Raw genomic sequence first — 21321 nt, 5'->3', positions numbered from 1 at the left:
GTAAAATGTCAATAAGCACAGTAAAAATGGTAGGACGTGGAGAAGGACAGCTCTATTATACAAGTGCCCCAAGTACAGAACTATAAGCGGGCAGTGAAACGTTACGCATTGTACAAATAAACAATAGTCTGCACTTAATTAATGAGTTACTCGCAACGGGTAGTATGCTACTATCCGTGCTCGCATGTCGCCTTAATACGTGCTTGAGTAAGGCTTTCGTTCAGTGATTGCATATGGTGCAGCAGTCAAAGAAGAAAAAATACAGTTTGGCTACACGTCATACTAGCGCCCACACGAAGGAGCATTTTCCGCGAACGTCACAGGTGTACTAAATATATAATCCCGCAGAAGGTTCAATTACTCGAAGCGATCTGTGAATGTGAATTCATTCGACACGCAGGCAGAGCGTCATCGAAGTGAGGAGCACGACAAATATGTCTGTGAATATACGCATCGATGAGGCTCGCTCCCTTGGGGACCAACATGACCAACAAGGTTGCGATGGACAGGCGACGTGTGAGGAAGCGTGTCGTGACGATGGCGATGTGGAAGTGGACATGAAATTTGGTTTGTTCGTGGATACTGATCGTTCGATGCCTCGGAATGTATCGGAAGAGGAGTTCGATTTTGATTCCGCTTTCAGTTCCGAATCGAACCAAGCGCTCACTGATGAAAGTACGATTGACCACCTGGAGGACAGAATGCTGCCAGATGGTGCAGTAGAACGGGAGCGGCTGAAATCCCTGGAAGACGAACATGAAATCCTTTCGTCGAATTTGATTGCACTGACATCACATTTTGCTCAGGTGCAGCTACGACTGAGGCAAATAGTGGAAGCGCCACCGCAGGAGCGGGATACTTTGCTGAAAAATCTGGAAGAGTTTGCCTTCCTTGGCATACCGGAAATACAACAGAATCCGGTGAAGCAAAACATTCCCGAAATTGTGGCCAATCTCGACAAGAGCCCCGAATCGGTGGAAAATCTGCGCGAAAAACAACAGGAGCTTATCGGGCAGCTGAAGTCGCAGCTAATGGACCTGGAGCGCTACGCATACGAGTCTGGGGCGGGCATCCTGCCACAAACGATTCTTCTGGAAAAGCAGAAAGTAATCATCGAGGAAATAAAGAAGAAAATCAACCTTAACTTGAACGAGCTCGACTTGCCACAGCTGACATCGGAAGATTTGCGCCAGCAAGTAGACAGCGCTCTCGATGAGCTAGTGAATCCACTGAAGATGAAGGAACAGTTAGTGACGCAGCTGAAAACGCAAATTCAGGACCTCGAGCGGTTCATCAGCTTCCTGCAGACAAACGAGAAAGCGGAAATCAAAAAACGTTTCCTGGAGCAGCAAAAGCAACAGGAACAGAGAGCCGAGGCATGCAAGGGAAACGAGGGCCGATCGCAACGTTCGTCGGACCGTCACACTCTTTCAAAGCCTATGTCTGCTCACCCGAGTAACGGCACCAGTGCAAGCCAGGCTGCAGCGAAACGGGAATCGTTCAATAGCAAAGCGTTTGGTTTGATGGATAAGGCCGGAACGCTGCTGCAAATGTTCGCCCTCTCGCAATTCACTTGTGGAAGTGAGCATCGAAACAGCGAGACAAACTATCAATCCAAGATGATGACCCGCACGCGACAAAACTGTTGGGGCGACATTCGAGCAAGGCTGGAGTACGATGTGCAGGAGATAGCGTCTTTGGCGCTAACTATGCAAAATGAAATATCACCCAAGGAAGCGGACCACAACGACGAGGAAGACGAGGACTCGAACCGTCCCGGACGTGACAATAGGAAGAATTACGAGCTGACGCTGCTTGTTCGCAAGCGTTTGGCGAAAACTATCCAACGGTTAATGCAACACGGTTTGCGGAGCATTTCCGAGAGTGCGAGCCACAGCCTTGTACCATTCATTTCCGGGTGCTTTTCTACTACGGGCAGCGGCCATAGTGGTACCAATCATTCCAGCATGAGCAGTCGTGCAAATGAAAGTTTCTACCGCTCGGAAGTTAGACGAAAGAGTACCGGGACAACGACTACTGCGCCGAAGAAACAATCGTCGTATGTGGAGGAGGATACGTCGAATGCGGTCGTCACGGAGGATAATCTATTTTCTCAGCTAGATGACGATGAAGAAGAGGATATGGAACCACAATTCGATAGCAATAACAAGGACGAAATGCATGTCTGGGAGTTGCTGCTGGTGTATTACAATATAAAAAATGGTGATCGTTACAACTCGACGCCGGCTAGAAAGTTGTCAGAAAGCTTCAACCTGGACATCGTTGACGGTAGACCGTTGTCGAACAAGCAGGTATTATTCTGTAAACATATTGTGTAGTTTGTGCACACTTTTTAAACTTTCGTCCTGCTTATTTACAGAGTCTTCTCAGTGCTATTGGGTCGATCATAGCATTACACAGTCCCTACAAGAGAAGCTACGATTCACAGTTTAAGGCATTCGTATGTGCCGGATTGAAGTAAGTAGACGCTGTGTAAGATCGTTGTATAAGGTCCTGAGTAATCGATTTTGGTTGTATTTATTTCTCTCTCCACCAGTGCCCAGAAGTTAACACAATGGCTGTACCTTATTTTCCAGTGCAAAGAACTGGTTAGCTCGCATTATGCCAGCTGGAGCTATGTGGCCAACACCGGATTTCGCGACGCTTTAAAAACGTTGGATTGCTTGACACAGTACCGGTTTGATCTTCCAGTCGATTTATCAATTCGCCAGTTTAAAAACATTAAAGACGTTTTTATGTAGTTATCCAACCTCTAGCACAGCAGCTATTCGGATGTCCTACGACGCAACAACAGTCACCAGTTAAAATATGTTTGCTAAATAACCTTCCGGTACCTTAACAAGCCTGTCCAACAACAACCGTCAACATTTCGATTTTTCTCTCTGTCCATTAAACCTTCCACCGAATGTTTTGCACTTTCAAGCTCGTTAAACACTCGTTACGTACCAACAAAGTAAAAATATATCTTCTGGATGCGAGGAGTATTGTAACATACGTATCCAAATCACATCAACAGATCCGCTTATGGCATGGTCGTGTATCAAAATGAAGGAGTAAATGGTGGAAGAAGAGTTGTTAGAAAATATCATTAAAACGGACCTTACACTATGCAACTACCTTTTGCTATTATTCTGTAAAAAACATTCGAAACAAGCATTTCTAGCTTTCGAAGCAATAGATTGGTTTCGTTTCATTAAGCATATTATTATTTTATGTATCCATTTTCATAATCCAATCCTGCAACGTGTTTAATTCACTCCTCAATCCATGCGTTGCTAATCACGCGATTAATTTAAAAAATATTAGGAGCTGTTTGGGTGTATGTTTTGGACCACCCTGTTGTTGACAGATCAGCAAGGTGTAAATTAAATCAAAACATTCACATTTATTTACAAGAACCGCGAGCAACATGAGTGAGAAAAAGAAAGCACTTTTTATTTGCCTGGGTAAGCTAACTTCTTGATAATTTTTGTAATTAAGTTTGTGATAGCCTTCGCGATGCATACGATTCGTAAAATCATTGAAAACTAGAGTGTAATCAAACCGCCGGCATCGGTAAGGTCTGATGTTGGTTGGTGTAATTTTGCTGCAGTATTGCAGAAAACAACATACTTTTTGCACTATGTTTGATGTGTTTTTCAATTGCCCTTTCAAGTTGTGCATCTTCCATTTGAGTATTCTAGCATTCTTTCGTCGCATGTTGTTTAAAAGAGATGTAAAGTAATTAATCAATATGGAATTCATTACCCTCAGGAAACATCTGCCGATCACCTATCGCGGAGGCGGTGTTCATAAAAGCAATCGACACGGCTGGCGTAGCAGATCAGTGGGAAGTAGACAGTGCGGCCATAGGATCGTGGCACGTTGGACGAAGCCCTGACCATCGGGCTCTGGCAACAATGAAAAAGCACGACCTACCGTACAGCAACAAGGCTAGGCAGATTAAAAAGGCGGACTTTGAGCATTACGATTACATTTTTGGAATGGACGGGGAGAACATTGCTGATTTGAAGGAACGCGCGCCCAAGGGAGACAGCAAAGCGAAAATACTACTGCTGGGTGATTTCGATCCGCAACAGCCTGGTGCTATCATACGCGATCCGTACTATGATAGCGGCTCGGAAGGGTTCGAGCAGTGCTACGTGCAGTGTGTGCGTTGTTGTGATGCTTTTTTGTCCAAAGCTGAAAAGGGTGAAATATGAATCGTAAGTTGATAATTTAATTTAGCAAATTAAAGCATTCAACATTACTGCAATGGGAAGTAAAATACATTTTGATGACCCTTTCAAGAGATTATGAATATAAATTACAGTACGATATGAGAAAGTAATTTACCCTGCACATAATTTGACCTAGCAAGAACTGATGCAATGTATCAAAATCGTTTATAGAACAGGTTTAATCAACGAAAGAAAAGATAAAATATATTTCTTGCTCAGGATCTTTAAGGTATCAACAAGGATGAGTGAACACTAAACAACAGGTAATAAACGGAGCATTGTTTACAAACCCTCCCGTCACTGGGGCATGCGGGATAATCCGTGCTGTTCGAACAACCGAGGTGCTGGTGTGAAGCTCTTCTTCCGTATCGCGAACACCGTTGTCGTTGTGGTCGCCGTAGTTTTCCGTCGTCGAAAAATCATTGCTTTCCGGAATCCAAAAGCTGTGGAAAAGGTGCCAACATGAGTGTCGACGCTGCCGTTCCTCAACCCGCGGTAAGTGACCCGGCCGTGTCAATGATAATCGAAAGGAGATCGTTCTCATATTGTGCGCAACATTTACACTTGTCCCATTCGGCGACGGTGTAGAAATCGTTCTCGAAGTTTTCTCATTGTATGTGCCATGTACTGCCTCGTTCGCAATTGGGCCCTTTGCACCGGGCCTGTATGGCCTTTGTGGTTCGTCGTAATAGATGAAAAATCCCTGGGTTGAGGGTCTGGATTCGCTATCGTTTGATATAGAATCAGCCCCTTAACAAAGAACACAGTGCGCTCGTGCTTGTGTCACACTGGCACTCTGACGACGTCCTCGGCTCGAAAATGTAAAGTCCTTCAAAAGCAATCATAATTGGTGTCACATTCGATAAAATGATTAGTGAAAGTAGCAAAAGAATAGCTTTTTGTGGCATTTTTTATCTACCAAACTTGTTTCCGAGACATTCAAGCCCTGTCCATCGAACGGGCTCTCGGTCGTGTCCGGTGCGGTGCGTTTCTGTCTATTCGAGCACAAGTGTGTGTACGGCGGCTATGTTCGCTGATGTTAGAGCGTAGCCGTCCGAACCAGCGAGGAAAATGGCGTCCGGAGACTAAGTCCCACGTCGCTGCCTACAGTGAAGGAAAGTTAAAAATCGAATATCTTCAATTTGGTTGGTCGTATCGTGCTGGGAGTTGGCGCAAAACGCGTTTCAGCGAAAATGCTATCATTCCAGAGTGGGTTGATTTTTTCGTCAATTTTCGTCTAAGTCCCAACTTTTTTTGGGACTTAGAAAATTTTTCACTGCCTGCCCTTGTTATATGTACGGCGCACCTTTGCTTGGAATTGGTGTGGTGTGCGGCACAGACATGGCATTGCAAGAAAAGTGATAATGTGACTAGGGCTACGCATTCTCTGTGCCTGACACGGAAAGGTCATGAGCGTGTGGAGATGAAATAGGTGTTCTCTAGATTTGCTAAGGATGAAACATATTTTTTTTTTATCCAACTTTTACCTCACTTCAGTGACGCACTCAAGATGTGCGGTGTCGGGCCAGACTATTGGTGTCTGTGCCTTTGCCAATACAAGAGAACAAGAGTGAAATGTATTTTAAAACGCGCAATGCACCCAACATTGGTCCTCTTTCGACACAGAAAAGACACAGTCGGTGGCTGGTTTTGTCTCTTTGCGTGAAACTTGTTCGCGTGAACGAAGTCGGCGGTGCATTTCACTATCAGCCGAACGAACGTTTTCTCGTCGCTTGAATGGAAGAGGAAGTATTTGCAACATGAGAGGCGCATTAACACACGGTCGCACATGAACACACGAAATTCAGCACACAGCAAACGTTCAATCAAGGTGAATGGAATAAAAGCACTACGTGTATATTGCGGCTATATGTATGGTAGCACGGGGAGGAAATTTAGTGTGTGCTGCATGTATTATGGTGAAATTGAAAGTATACAACGTGGCCGGATATCAAGTCCTGCGTAAAGGAATTCAATTCTGTTGTTTCAGCAATTGATTGGAGGTGTAATTAAATCTAAATTAAATAACATTGTCCAAACCTAAACCTAATAATATTATTATAAACAATGTTTTATTGGAATTGGAAAAAGGACAATATGTGCAGGCAAAATCATCGTCACCACTTACTTACACGATGCAAATGTTTCCACATTTTAATTTACCTTTATTTCACTTAACACCACACCGGATGGGTTCTTCCGGTCGGCTTAAACTGGAATACAATAACCCCGATTTTTGTATGAGAACACGTTGATTCTTATAATTGAACTGAAATCGTTCTAACCTCGTTTGCGCTAGCCAATCTCTTTTTATTTTTATTTTCATTTTAAGTCTTCTCCCCTCCTCTACCTCTCTACCGTTCGGCATTATCATGTATTATTTGACTAAGGGGAAGATTTGGGAGATCAGCTGGTAGGCTGCATGCGGTGTAGGGAACATGTGCTTGAGTATTAGCATAACAAGTATGGTGCGCATACATTGAAGTGTGGCGGAAAACGTTAACACCACCATCATCATCATAGATAGTGGCACCGCACCATGTTGATGTTGGATTCGCAGACCAGTCTTAGGGCAGCATAACCCAATTCTGTTTTGTAAAATGCTGCGTGGCGAAGCGAACACATGGACAATGACCGCATTTCTGGTGTTGCAAATGCTAATCGATCGTCGAAGCATCTCGTGGGTTAAGTTGAAGGTGATGGTAATGCTCGTATAGCCGTATCATAGTATTAGTATTATTTTAGCCGATTTTGGAAGAGCAAAGAAGCAATTTACTATGCTACGCGTGGACAATCTAAAGCAGCATGCATACAATGATAAAACAGTTTAGGATTCGTTGAGTATGAAATTCAGTAACTGTTGCCTGTTGCGCACTTATGCGTAGTTATATTGTAAATAAGAATAGCCTTTGACTGTTCGGCTAGTGTATGTAGCTTTTTTATAATATTATATATATATATATATATATTTGCTACAAATGGTTTTATTATTAGTATTATTAAATGAAATATAATGAAAAAGGCTTACGTATCTGTTGATTTGCCATTTCAATAGTACGCGGGTATTTTTTTATTTTTTTTTTACTTGATTAAACGTTTTCATTGCGTGATTAGCTTGGCAATTGAGGCGAACGAGGCACGCGTTAAAAGGAGGTTTTATTTTTAAACATTGCTTTTCTTGTTTGTATTGCAAATGGTGTAGATTGAACAATCCTTCGTGGGATAAGATATTGTTATCGAGAACTTGTGGCTTCCTGTATTAACTGACTGTATTATTGATACTTTATCTTTTCCAAAGGATTCCTCCAAGGTGATGAATGGCATGATGGAACGGCCGAACGGCGTAAGCAACGGTCACTCGGGCGGTGGAGGTGAAAACGGCGATCGTCATAAAAGCCACAAAAGCTCTAGCAAGGACAAGCATCGTGACAAAGATCGTGACAAAAATCGGGATAAGGACAAGCATCGCGACAAAGATCGCGATCGTGAGAAGGACAAGAATCGCGATAAGCACAAGAGCAGCAGCCATTCGTCTTCTTCAAAAAGTGGTAGCAGCTCATCGAAGTGAGTGTGATGCAAAGAGCTCGCCGATTTTTAATGTACTGCTTGTGAATCTTGATTTAACGATTTTGATGTATTTTTGTAATCTTTTTAGGGATAAAGAGAAGTCTGACAAGGAAAAACATAGCTCTAGTAGTAGCAGCAACAAGGATAAGGAAAAAAGCCACCACAGTAGCTCGTCGTCGCACAAAAGTTCCAAAAGCGATAAGGATCGGTCGAAGGATAAGGAACGGGAAAAAGACAAACATCGAAGCCGCGAAGATGGCAAGGATCGTGAGCGTGATCGCGACAAGAAGGATCGCGACAAAAGCAGTCGAAGCGATAAAGACAAGGACAAGCACAAATCGTCATCCTCGTCCTCGTCGAACAAAGACAAGGATCGGGATAAGCATAAGAGTAGCAGCAGCAGCTCTAGCCGCGACAAGGATAAGGACAAGAACAAACATTCCAGCTCGAGAAGGGACAAGGATAAGCACTCCTCGTCGTCGTCATCCTCCAAACATAAGGATCGGCACCGAGATGAGAAAGTACCTTCGGGCGAGGTGAAGGTGAAGGAAGAACCGGAGCCTGTTCCGACGGAATTCTTGAACGGAGAAGGGTATATACCCCAGCAGAATGACGCAATGGTGGAAAACCGCGCAGGACCTGTGGGAGGAAAGTTGGACATTTCCCAGGCAAGTTCGTGCGATTACTCGATGTCGCAGTTCCGCGCCGACGAGACACCATTTGCGTTGAAGCAAAATGAAACGATGGACCAAACCACTTCCAACCAGGACGACGATTATCAGAATAACGATGACGAGGAGGGAGATGACGCAAGCCGTTATAATGATTTTAACACTGAGAATGGTCATCACCATGAACAACAGCCCCATTTGTACCAGCAGCAGCAACACCAGCAGCAAGGATATTTTGGTGGCATGCAACAGCAGCACGAACAGTATCAGGCGAACGTTCAGGCCGGTATCAAGATGGAGCCGCTAGATATCAAAGAAGAACCGCAATCTGGCCAGGAGGGGGAGGAAGAGTCCGAGGACGATATACCACTATCAAAGCGGAAGAAACGCGAGGCTGAAGAAGGCTACGATGAAGATGGCAGAAAGAAGAAAATTAAGACGGAGAAAAAAGAGAAGAAAAACAAAAAGCGCTCGCATGATTCCGATGATGCCAACGAGAACGACGATGATGTCAATAGCAGCAAGAAGAAACCGAAGAAGACTAAAATAAAAAAGGAGCCAGGAGTAGAACCACCTACCCAACATGCGAAGAAGGTAAATATGCACTAGCGACGGGCAATGATTGTAATATGCGTTGCGTCAACCTATTGCAGCATTGTGAAGCAGGCCCGATTTACGCCAATGTTTGTTTCATTTCTTTACTCACTCAAATACAGAATACCAAGGCTGCTCCCCCAATGCCTGGAACCAATCAGGCAGGAACCGGCGACCAGGCTGGAACCGGCAAGACTGGACGAGCTCGGGTAAAGAAGGAAGAAGAAGAGCAAGAAGTATGGAAATGGTAAGTGGATGCATTTGGTTAGCATACGAGTTGTTTGTATGCGTGTGTGTGTGTGGTTAATGGAGAAGAAATGGAATGTTTTGAAAACATCAGACCGGCAAACCACTCGGTACACCGGTGGTAGTTCCATGAGGAGCATTGCACGTTGGTTGGTGGAAGAGTGCGCAAGACTTGTGAGATGAGGAAGTGAAACGCAGTGTGGATGTATGGGTGTTTGGTGCATATGTGTTGGTTGGCTGTGGCAAAATTTTACGTTAGTTCATACACTGACCGCCGTATGCGGAATGGTGCTTTTGTAGTAAGCTGTCAGACCAGGTGACAGCTGGGGGCTGTGCATGCACAGTCGTGCTCGTCCAATGAAAAAGTGTGTGCTGGATGAAATTTTCCACTCGTAACAAGTGAATGTTGTCGGCTTTTCGTTCCGTTTTCCGATCACTTGCGGGGCATCGCAATGCATACAACATGTGCTATCAATCAAAACGACTACTGACACGGATTACATGTGCGCTCGTTAATGGTGATTCCCGGCATCTTTTCCACAACAGTGCAACCCTCTTGCACCGGGTGCCAAAACGTTTACATTTAACGAATAGGTCGAGAACACTTATCCGGTGTGCGAAGAATACGGAGAGCTCTCTCATTGTTAGCGAAATGCGCTAATGCTGTGATTTTTGTTTTGCTTATTTTCTTCTCCAAATTCAGGTGGGAGGAGGAAAAGCGCGACGACGGCGTCAAATGGAAATATTTGGAGCACAAGGGGCCTGTATTTGCACCACCGTACGATCCACTTCCTTCGCACGTGAAGTTCATGTACGATGGCAAAGAAATGAAGCTCTCGCAGGATGCGGAGGAAGTGGCAGGCTTCTACGCGCGCATGCTGGAACACGACTACACATCCAAGCAAGCGTTCAATGATAACTTCTTCAAGGATTGGCGCAAAACGATGACGCCGCACGAGCGGGAGCGCATCACCGACTTGGAAAAGTGTAACTTCCGTCCTATGGCAGCGTACTTCGCGGAAATGGCCGAGCAGAACCGGAATCGCAGCAAAGAGGAGAAGGCTGCACTGAAGGCGGCGAACGAGCAGTTGACAAAGGAGTACGGTATTTGCGTTATCGATGGGCATAAGGAAAAGATTGGAAACTTCAAAATAGAACCGCCCGGTTTGTTCCGCGGCCGTGGCGAGCATCCGAAGATGGGCCTGGTGAAGAGGCGCGTTATGCCCGAGGACGTCATCATCAATTGCTCCCAGGACAGCAAAATACCGTCCCCACCGCCAGGTCGCCGATGGAAGGAGGTGCGCCACGACAACACTGTATCGTGGCTAGCTTCCTGGGTCGAAAATGTGCAGGGGCAGGTGAAGTACATCATGCTGAATCCCAGCTCCAAGCTGAAGGGCGAAAAGGATTGGCAGAAGTACGAAACGGCGCGTCGGTTGCTGAAGCACATCGATAAAATTCGAGACACGTACCGCGACGAGTGGAAGAGCAAGGAGATGCGTATCCGACAGCGTGCGGTAGCGATGTACTTTATCGATAAGCTTGCGCTGAGAGCGGGCAATGAAAAGGACGACGATCAGGCCGATACGGTCGGTTGCTGTTCGCTGCGTTACGAGCACATAGCGCTGCACAAGGAGCTAAACGGTAAAGAGAACGTGGTTGTGTTCGATTTCCTCGGTAAGGATTCCATCCGCTACTACAATGAGGTGGAGGTAGAGAAGCGTGTCTTCAAGAACTTGGAGCTGTTTAAAGAAAACAAAAAGCCGGGCGACGATCTGTTTGACCGGTTAAACACGTCCGTAGTGAACGAATATCTGAAGGGATTGATGGATGGTGCGTATGAAAAAAGGTGCTATTGCATGTATGCATTGTTTCGCTTACTAATTGGTCACTGCTTGCTCCATTTCATTTCAGGGCTCACTGCCAAAGTGTTCCGTACTTTCAACGCATCTTACACATTGCAAAAGCAGTTGGAAGAATTGACGGATCCTAACATGTCCGTACCGGAAAAGCTGCTTGCTTACAATCGTGCAAATCGTGCGGTCGCTATTTTGTGTAACCATCAGCGGGCCGTCCCAAAAACGCACGAGAAAAGTATGGGCAATCTGAAGGAAAAGATTCGCGTGAAGCGCGAACAGGTTGAACAGTGTCAAAAGGAATTCAAGGTAAGGCAAAGAAGACCTTCGGAGGGCGCTTTGGAAGAGATGGGACGGAAATTTCAATCGTTTGGTTTTGGTTTACACCATTTCAGGATCTCAAGAAAAGTAATGTTCGTGATCCGAGCGCGTTTGACAAGAAGAGCAAACAGTTGGAAAGGCTAAAGGAGCAGCTTAAGAAGTTGGAGCTCCAGGAAACGGATAGGGATGAAAATAAAACGATCGCTCTGGGCACATCCAAGCTGAACTATCTGGACCCGCGTATCTCCGTGGCTTGGTAAGTTTTACACCTACGCTGAGAGTATTTTACCAATGATGTGCGCTTATCTATAATTGCCGTTGCTTACCCCTCTACTCCCTCTGCAGGTGTAAGAAGTTCGGAGTACCGATTGAGAAGATTTTCAACAAGACACAGCGCGACAAATTCCGATGGGCAATAGATATGGCCGACGAAAACTACGTATTTTAAAAGAAAGAAAAAAACAACAACGGGCGCGTTGCGGCGGTTTTTGCAAATACAGCAATCCACCGAAGCTGTCGTCCTACATGGACACTCGTACTATGCGTGTCGAATGAAAAACATCATTTTGTTCACCATTTATCATATTCAGCACAATGCTGTGGTATTGAACTTCCTTTAGATACCTAGGAAAGGATCAGTTTCGCGACAGCTTGGTCATAATCGATCCAGTCGCGATGCACTTTTGCAATGAAAGATTCGCAAACCGTACGCAATTCTAATATACATTTAGAGTTTTATTTGTTAAGATTTGAAGGCATCTGTTGAGGAGACCGTTTTACACGTGCCCGTGGCGTAAAACACTCTTTAGTATGATGTTAGAGAGACCACACGTTCTGTGCAAGTATGTCTATTATCTTTTATTTTAAGATATAAAGTTTCGGGGCAGAAAAACGCAAGACGACCGATTATGATGTCCAACCTTGTTAGAATAAAATGATATGGTTGAAGAAGAAAATGCAGCATTGTACCCTTGATGTGCGGTTCCATTACAAGGGCTACTTTCCTATTGTATATGTGCATGCATTGTAGTGCGTATGCGCGTATTGTAGTTGTATGCGTGTAGTGCATATAACTAGAACAAAACATTGGTCAGACCTAAGCGTAGTCGTATGTTTGAAATTTTTGTGAAATTCAGTGCGACAGTGTTAAGGTGTAGAACAAAACCTGGCAGAGAGAGAAAGAAGAAGAAGAAGAGAGAGAGAGAAAGAGAGAGAGAGCGAGGGAGAGGGAGAGGGAGAGGGAGAGAGAGAGAGATGTAGAAGTAACGTTTAATTTATTTTAGTAAAATTCCATCAATCAAACTGCTCGAGACTATCTCTTCGCACATCAGTAGAAAGAAGGGCTACAGAGGTTTTAAAAAGCCCAACGACGTTAATTTACAAATCCGATTGAGAAAGGATCGTCACACTTCTGATTTTATCCTTTATTCGCTTTAACCTGCTTCTCTCATGTATGGCGAGGGTTGTTAGTTACGTGCGTAGTGAAGGTTCATTGTTTCCTTTCCCTTACAACAACAAAAAAAAACTGCTAATGTGTGTGAAGTTAGTGATGTTTCGGACATAGTTTTATATTTTCTTAGCAAAACACAAACAATTAGATAAATTTACATGATCAGGGTGGTCTCGTGGGAGAGTCGTCAACTCGCACGACTTATCAAGCCAACCAATGCCCGTCGTGGGTTCAAACCTTATATGGACCGTCGCCCCATAGCAAGGACTGACTATATCCGGCTGCGTGGTACTACTAATAAGACCCGAAAGCCCTTTGTATCGGGCCGGCATGACCACGATGGTCGTTGCGCCAAGAAGAAAAGAAGAAGAATATGATCGTGTATAATAGTATTGGATTCGCATAACGTGAGTGCGTGTGTTTAGTTAGTAATTACGCATTGATGAAGCGCGTAACGCTCGCAAATTTCATGCGAGGGGTTTCGGGCGGAGAGGGCTAGCTAGCAGAAGAAATGTTCTCTCTATTATTACACCACGATAAAGGCAATAAGGTCGTACTTGGCACACCCGTTCTTCCGGCAGATAAACCAGCCAGTGTATATTGTTTGTGCTCCTGTGTACACATAAACACACTCACACACACACACACCACACACTGACATTGTTTTCAAACTCTGCACAATCATTTGATATGTTAAGTTGTAGTATTTAGGTGCGTAGATGATTTATTTGGTTCGTGACACGATGTTACTAGGAGTGCACTCTGCTGAAGCAAAACAGAAATCAGTGTAAAATACTTTGATAGGATTTAAAGATGACTCAAAAAACAAAATATATGCATATATATTTCAAACAAAAAAACAACACAAAAACACCCATGATACACTAATGAATCGCATCTGATTGTAAGCGGAGACATGTTTGTGTGGAAAGCATCGACTAAAAATTGTGTAGGGGAGGGGAGGGGGATGGTAACTTTTAAGCAAAGAGTACATTACACAACACAACAGCAAAGGATCAATTTGGTATTTAGGGGGTGGTGTAATACAAGCACTGGAAGTGTAATGCCTAACATTAAAGACTATCGATGGATCAGAAGAAGGAAGGAAGGAAGGATGGAGGGGGGCTCGCTGTTTGTACGTTTACGAACGGTAGTTTTGGTTTGTTTTATTCTGGAAACCTATGAACATATGTTTCATGGGATGGGATGTGGTGTTTCATGCGTTAACAACAGTTGCATACCCCATTTACCGTTACATCGCTCTATCTACATACACATCTAAGCATCTTGACTTGATAGTGGATAATGATCGAGTAAACAAAACTATAGAAAAGCGAAACGTGTTGGGTTTCGTAAAAAAAATAAAATAGCACACTCATATATAACAACAAACGTGATAAGAAAGAGCGGTCAGAGCTGCGCTGCCGATGCAAGAGGGGTCTACTTCTTTAAATCATCTCACCGAAACCCATCATCTCATACCGATCGATCACCTTCATCTCAAAGCCGTTTTATTTGCAATACTTAATTTTAAAACGCTTTCAGTGTGAATGCCCATTTGCGATGACGAATGCCATTAGAATGGCGTTATATAGAGTAGAGAATGATTCATGCAATTACTAGACCTTCAATACAGGTACGACGAAAATTGTACGAAAATTCGCGTGATGTTAACAGGACAGGAGGCCGAGCTGAACCAGCGTTACAGCAGTAATAGAGGAAAGGAAAGGAAAACACAGAAAACCACCATTACAACATTTTCGTACCGCCGAAACTATGAATGAAGCAAGGGAGACAAATGGTCAAGCGTGTATGCCATGGAAAAAGGGAAGCAGATGATCCTCCTGCACATCGATGCACCTGGGGAGGGGTGGGGCACATGAAGGCCCAATTCGCTCGAGACGAGTGAGGGAGATAAGGCTCGAGTTCACATGGAAAACAAAATGCACGTGCAAAGACAGCAGCAACACAACTACTGTAAACAGTAAGTAGTAGCTGCGAGGGAATTTGAAATGGAACTAAAAACAAATTACATAGAAAAAAACATATTGAGGAGAGAGAAGTGCGAAGGGCTGACGAATTGATGATATGATGCAGATAATACATGATTTAAATAAATAACTTTAAGTGAAAATCCATTATTGGTCATGATGAGAACGGCCTGTTTATTCGGAGCACAAAAGAATACTGCTGCAATAGTACATACGTAATTATCGATCCTTCAGTAAGTTAACGAGCAAAAAGGGATATTTTAAACGGATCTCCCAGTGTGCGGGCCTCTTCTTTTAGAACATTCTTCAAATATTCGGCCTTAAAAAGAAACACTTAAATTGCGCATTGAACATTATTGGCGAAACATTCCGGCTCCCTACACCCGTCTGTCCTCCTTGTACCTTCGTCCCTCAAGGAACTTCGTGAGAAATGTGATGCTCGTAGTGAATCACGCGCTCGTCTCCGTCAGATCCTGCATGCGCCACATACGCTGAAGAAGATGACCCCGGGGCTCCCCGTCCCGACCCCGTGATGAAGCTGCGGAACGAAACCGTCCGCTTGACCGTTTGCTTCTCCTTAACCGGCCCACCCCCGGCTGCGCTGGTTGCCGATGGTTCGAGTGCCGCCAGCTCCTTGCGCGACAGTGCCACAACCTTCTTGCGCTTGTGTGCTTGCCGCTGCAGCTGCAGCTTCCCGGTCATCGAGGGCGGTGGTCGCACCGGTTCGGACGCGATCGGGCGGGACTCTGAAACGTACATACACTCCTCGTGATTAACGCCGGCCGCATCCGTGCACTGGTAGCAGGTCAGCTCGCCGTCCTCCATCCGCTTACCCGTGCGACAGTTGGACCAGTCGCGCGCCTTAAATTCGGCCAGCACCCTCGCCACCTCCTCCGGCTCGTTGTCGTAGTTCATCACGTAAATGTTGGCATCCTCGGCAGCTGGCCCACTGCCCTCTGCTAGTTTCAGCTTCATGCTGGCCCGGTTCGAGCGAAGATCGGTCGGCTGGTAGCGATACCCGCCACCGTTGGTCGCCGACTGGTGCGGTTTCGAGCGCAGGGTCGGCTTGCGCAGTGGATGCGCCGGGAGCCACCGTCTGGAGGGTGTGGTGGGTACGGCGGAACCTGCAACCCCGTCTCCCGCACCATCTGTCTGCCGCTCGGGGCGTGTTTCGGCACCGGCGTGCTCCGGCTCCTCATCACCGTCCCCCTCCTCCTCCTCCTCCTCGTCCACTTCTGCCTTTCCACGGTTCGGATCGGCATCCTTCTTGCTGTCGTAGTTTCGCTCCTTCACGTACGCATACTTGCGATGGTGGGGCTCGGTAGCGTACGCACAGCTCTCCGACGCACTGTCGCTGGCCGGATCGTGACACACGCTACACACCATACCGTCCTTCTCGTACGTGCGGCAGTTCCTGGGGTCCTTCGCCAACCGCCGGCTTTGCTCCTCAGACTCTGCCTTTATTCGCTCGTAGTCCTCCGAGGAGGAGTAGTCGCCCCGATCAAACCGGTAATCACCGTCCTGCTCTTCTTCCTCCTCGCCGTCGTCGTCGTCGTCGTCGTCCTCTTTGTCGGTCGGCTTAGGTGCTTTACGCTGCGGAGCGGACTTTTTCCGCTTGCTTTCCAAATCTTCGAAATGTTTCGCAATAAACTGCTCGTACCGTGCGGCATAATCGTCCACGTCCGTACTCTCTGGCTCGCTGGCCTTTTCGTACGCATCATCTTCTTCCAGATCTTCCTCGTGCTCATCGGAGACCAGTTCCTTTTCCTGCTCGCGTTTGCGGTGCATCGATGGTTTCCTTCTTTCCCTTAGATTGGCTCGTTTGGCACGGGCCGGAACGATATCCTCGGGCGATATGTAGGAAGGATCGAGCGTAAATCCAGGCGTTGGTGAAATCGGCTTCAGATTAGCCAGATTGTAGTCGGTGTGAAACGTTGGCTCGTGCGGCTCATCGTAAGAAAAGTACGATCGTTCATCTAGTGGCAACAGATCGCGATCGATATTGGTGTCGTACTCAAACTCGGATAACAGAAGCTCATTGATGGGGGAGAAACGTTCGAAACACTGCACACCACTGCTGCTAAGCACAATTAGCAGAAACACTGTCGCAAACCACTCCTGTCCCGAAAAGGACCGTACACTTGTGGCAGAAGCCATTACTACAAGATCGCGAACGATTGGTATTCACGGGCAGCTTTAATGTCCGCTCAAAAACTGCTTTAGATTCCACCAGCTACCGTTACCTAGCTACACTGCCGATTGCCTTCAACGCTCGAAGGCCATTTTTCAACTGACTCCGGATAGTGCCGGGGATAGGGAATTTTATAAGCGTGGTGTCGCAAATTGTCCTACCATTTTCAGCCAGCTCGAACCAATCGTACCAAAGCACAGACTGTTGTCATTGTCCGGTGTTGAATAATCGATCACTCTCTGGCATGCACACAGAGCTGGCCGCGCGACAAAAAGTGCAGTGAAAAACTTCACCAGAAAGTAGGTGGTTTTGGCTGCCAACCGTTGCGATATTCGCGATGGATTATTCAAGATTTGGTGGGCAGGTGTGTCGAATATTGTTGATACAATTCTTGCCTGAAAGAATGGGGAACGGTCGCTAGGGTTGAGAAAGTCAACAGAAATCAAAATTGGATACCAGAAAAATAAATATATCACTATACAATTACTAATAGAGGAAGAATGTCTATAATAATACAATCTTATAGTAAAAAGTCGCATATCTCTGCGTAACAGAGTAAGCGATTTGACGCCCGCGTGGTATTTTCGGTAACCGACACAGTCAATTCCCTTGCTTCCTCATTTCCCTAAGACCCATACGACATGGGGTTTCGAAACTGATCAACCGTATCCTTCCACAAACCGAGCCCAGAGTTTGTAGCTAGTGTCGTGCGGCGCGAATTGATTTGGTGTCGAATCGATTTGGTCACGCATGTTCGCGAATCGATCGCATGACAATGGGGAACGCCGCGTGCGGTTGAACGAGCCGGGAAGAACGTTCCGCATCAACAGTCGGTGAGTGGTGGTGGGCGGTTGGATGATGTGGCGTTGCACCGAATGCACTCCCAGCTGCTAGCAGCATCGCGATCGAGGGTGGTGTGCATGTTCACACTATGCAAATCGGTGCCACCTAAACGGTGCTAATTGTAACTGGAAGGAAAATGGGGGAAAGGGTGCAAACAGATGTAATAGTGTAGGCGCCCCAGTACAGCCCCAGCACCTTTGGTTTTTTAACCCCTTTCCACGAATGTCTTTTCGTTTTCCTTTACGCACTGATTGCGACGAAATTGAAAGTGTGTATTTTTTTGTATCGAGCTATGTGCTTGGCATATTTCTCCCGGCTCCAGTGCTATGTAGTCGGGTTTATTCCAACATATCTAGAAGTAAGTGGTCGAGGGGAGGTTGCATTCCATTATTTAATTGCGATTATGCATGAAAGGTAAAAATATTGCTTCCAATAAGCCTAGAATCGTTGCTCGAGGTAAAAAAGCGGAATAGATTTTAAAATAACTTTAATAAGTAACTACTAATATGATTTGTGAAGTAGAAATCTACTTAGGTCGCCATTACATTTTCTTAAATTCCTAATATTAGTTGTTTTCTTCTTTTTTTTATTTTTGGCGTCATGACTTTGCTACGGTGGGACAGTTCGGTTGATATATGGCATGTTTTTGAGTCGTGCGAGTAGATGACTGTACCAAGGTACCGTCCCTTAGTTGTTACCATTACCAGAATTTCCGGAATATTAACGGTCTGCTTGAAGATCTTGATCAGTTACTACGTCCTATATTGCGCCAGAAAGTAGCACAAGGAAACACACATCATTATCTATCACTTGTATCTTGAGCATTCCAATTGTGAAGAATAATTCTTCTTCTTCTTCTTTGGCTCAACAACCGATGCCGGTCAAGGCCTGCCAACCCACTTGTGGGGTTGGCTTTCAGTGACTTATTGATTTCCCCCCATAGCAGGATAGTCAGTCCTACGTATGGCGGCACGGTCTATTTGGGGCTTGAACCCATGACGGGCATGTTATTAAGTCGTACGAGTTGACGACTGTACCATGAGACCGGCAAGAAGAATAATTATCAGCTTCATAAACTGGAAAGAGAATGTATTTGTTGCTATGGTTGCTATGATCTGATAACTTCGTTTTTGTGCCAAAAGATCTCCTATGTACGAACATCTTTCCTGTTTTGCTTGTGAAGGAGAAAGCGAACATCTATATTGGTTGATGTGTGTATAAAATTTGTGCGATAGATGTTCGCTTTATTCCTAGAAGAAGTTTTCAAATATTTCTACAAAACAAAAGTAGTATTTAAAATGCTTCCAAGGCATGTTAAGTCCTCTAACAATCAGCCCCAAGTTATGTTTAGCAGTGTAAGTCACTGATAAAGGATCAACTGAGAAAATAAAATAATAAAAAACTGAAATGAATCATTTTTTCCATACAATAATGCAAGCAATTACAGCCAGGTGAGTTAAGACACGTGAACCTCAGGACAACATTCGGTCTCCATGACGATGATGTACCAAAACACCCACTCGCCGAGCATCCGTGTTGCGTCGTGTCGTGTGTGTCATTTAGCTGTGCTTGAAGAGTTGTTCAATTGCAGCAAAGATCAATCGATAGATACAACAGCGTGTGTGAGGACGTTCCTGCTGCACACAGTTGCTGAAGTGTTCAGAACTCGCTAGCCGCCTTTGGATTGTTCTTATCAAAAGCACCCACGACAAATCCGCCTCTTTCTCGCCGCCGTGTTGGTACTATGAAGCATCAACAAGTGGTACCGGATTATGCGGCCATGGTGAAAACTTCCGGCACGTGTCTCTGCTTGGTATTTTCCGGATGGGTACTATTTAAGTAAGTTTTGTTATTCCCTCTCCTTTCTTCTCATACCGTCCCGAAATGTAACAAATCTTTACACATTGCAGACTAGTACAGGCCATTTTCTGGCTACCGGGTTATTTGGAAAAGAATCAGGAACAACTGTATCGACGGGTCGAAGAACGATCGAGAATGTTGCCCGACGAGGAAGTTGATAGAGTGAAGACCAGCTCAAAAGCACGTGACCATACGTCTGCTGAATGTACCAATAAGGAACGTTCTTTGGATGAAGGCCCAACGAGCGAGACAATTATGGAAGAGAAGGGTGAAAATGATGCGGTGGAGTGTGAAGCCGACAACAAAAAAGATAAATAATGAGGTTGCTCTTTGGAGAAGAAGTATACTATTATAAAATTATTCAAACACAATTCACCAAACAGTGTAACAGTTCTAAAGCGTTCAAGCAGTATGACAAGAGGTGATATGTGTGGACCTATACAAACACAAACGAACTGCATCACGCAAAACTACAACATGTAAAACAAGCCTGTTTTTTGTAATCGGATGATGTTTGATTTTATTTCATTGTAAGTTAATCCACTGTCTGTATTATAATGCAAAGCCGCCCGGTTAAGTCTTTTGATCTACACTCTTGATACAATTATCATTTCCTATTGGGAGAAAAATCGCATATTTCCAATAATTGGTGCAGTTTGTCTGGGTGAGGTACGATTGAATAATTATTATTTTAAGCAATACAGACACAATTAAATAGTTTGCATTTTAGAAGACGTATCAAGAACAAAATCTGGATTTTTTCTGTTTGAAAAAAAGCGTGCCAATTAACTGGCACAAATTCAATAGTTGCAATCAAAGTTCATTCAGTGCATTCGGACTGTAGTATCAATCGATTGAGTTGCGAGCTGATTTCCGTAATGCTTTCTACACTTTACGTCCAATGTTTAGATGTTTCTTCGTATTCCGGTTTCTTATTCTACTGGTAAAACAAACACTAATAAAATAACTCAAAGAAGCATCAAACATAAGCTTTTCAATCCACGTGGTTCGATATGCACATCTGTGTTTATGTGTTTATGTGTGAGCGTGTGCGGATAAAACACCATCGGTATGAATGATGCAATACACACACACACATACATGCACGCTGACGAACGATATAATGAACCTAATACTGCATTTTACAGATAGATTTTTCATTCTGAATGGTTTAGTCATCCTTTTTACGCTAATTATTCGCCCTTTACATGGTTTAGCGTTTCTTTTATGCTTAACATAAATTTTCCCCTCCCCTTCCCCGCCATTGTTATTCTAGCTGTACATGAATAAATGGGAGAACACATTTCTCTGCATTGTATTCGAATGTACTAATTGCAGTGAAGTGAAATAAAATTTAAGAACCTATTTCAATCAAATTGTAAATTTGCAAAGCAATATAACCATGTGTTAGTTGTTCCTTTCTATTCCTATAGGAATTTCTCTTCCGTCTAAATTATTCCAATGTTGTTCCAATAGTTGATGTAATTCTT

General features: G+C 44.7%; 4 protein-coding genes across 4 annotated transcripts; 3 read left to right on the top strand and 1 right to left on the bottom strand.

Annotated features, from left to right (window-relative positions):
• The first annotated feature begins 430 nt into the window (after window positions 1-430).
• LOC121600217 lies at window positions 431-14975 on the top strand. The gene is made up of 13 exons (XM_041928634.1): window positions 431-2312; window positions 2381-2478; window positions 2558-2758; window positions 3418-3467; window positions 3775-4172; window positions 4560-4736; window positions 7540-7805; window positions 7897-9073; window positions 9196-9320; window positions 10023-11152; window positions 11234-11484; window positions 11571-11752; window positions 11842-14975. The coding sequence occupies exons 1-13, from the start codon at window positions 435-437 to the stop codon at window positions 11942-11944; spliced, it is 6036 nt and encodes a 2011-aa protein (XP_041784568.1). The 5' UTR covers window positions 431-434; the 3' UTR covers window positions 11945-14975.
• Window positions 3362-4310, top strand: LOC121590609 (low molecular weight phosphotyrosine protein phosphatase 1-like). The gene is made up of 2 exons (XM_041910420.1): window positions 3362-3467; window positions 3775-4310. Exons 1-2 carry the CDS (start codon window positions 3431-3433, stop codon window positions 4221-4223), a joined length of 486 nt encoding a protein of 161 aa, XP_041766354.1. The 5' UTR covers window positions 3362-3430; the 3' UTR covers window positions 4224-4310.
• A 140-nt stretch (window positions 14976-15115) lies between the features above and the next one.
• On the bottom strand, window positions 15116-17696 carry LOC121590608 (myb-like protein V). The gene is made up of 2 exons (XM_041910419.1): window positions 15771-17696; window positions 15116-15683 (listed from the first exon to the last, which is right to left on the bottom strand). Exons 1-2 carry the CDS (start codon window positions 17092-17094, stop codon window positions 15349-15351), a joined length of 1659 nt encoding a protein of 552 aa, XP_041766353.1. The 5' UTR covers window positions 17095-17696; the 3' UTR covers window positions 15116-15348.
• Window positions 17697-19397: 1701 nt separating this feature from the next.
• Window positions 19398-20768, top strand: LOC121590423. The gene is made up of 3 exons (XM_041910093.1): window positions 19398-19422; window positions 19563-19810; window positions 19882-20768. Exons 2-3 carry the CDS (start codon window positions 19716-19718, stop codon window positions 20147-20149), a joined length of 363 nt encoding a protein of 120 aa, XP_041766027.1. The 5' UTR covers window positions 19398-19422; window positions 19563-19715; the 3' UTR covers window positions 20150-20768.
• The last annotated feature ends 553 nt before the right edge of the window (window positions 20769-21321 follow it).

Source organism: Anopheles merus, chromosome 2R (assembly GCF_017562075.2).
Source record: "Anopheles merus strain MAF chromosome 2R, AmerM5.1, whole genome shotgun sequence".
Lineage (NCBI taxonomy): Eukaryota > Metazoa > Arthropoda > Insecta > Diptera > Culicidae > Anopheles > Anopheles merus.
Note: the sequence above shows the minus strand (reverse complement) of the source record. Positions and strands in the feature narration are given on the sequence as shown.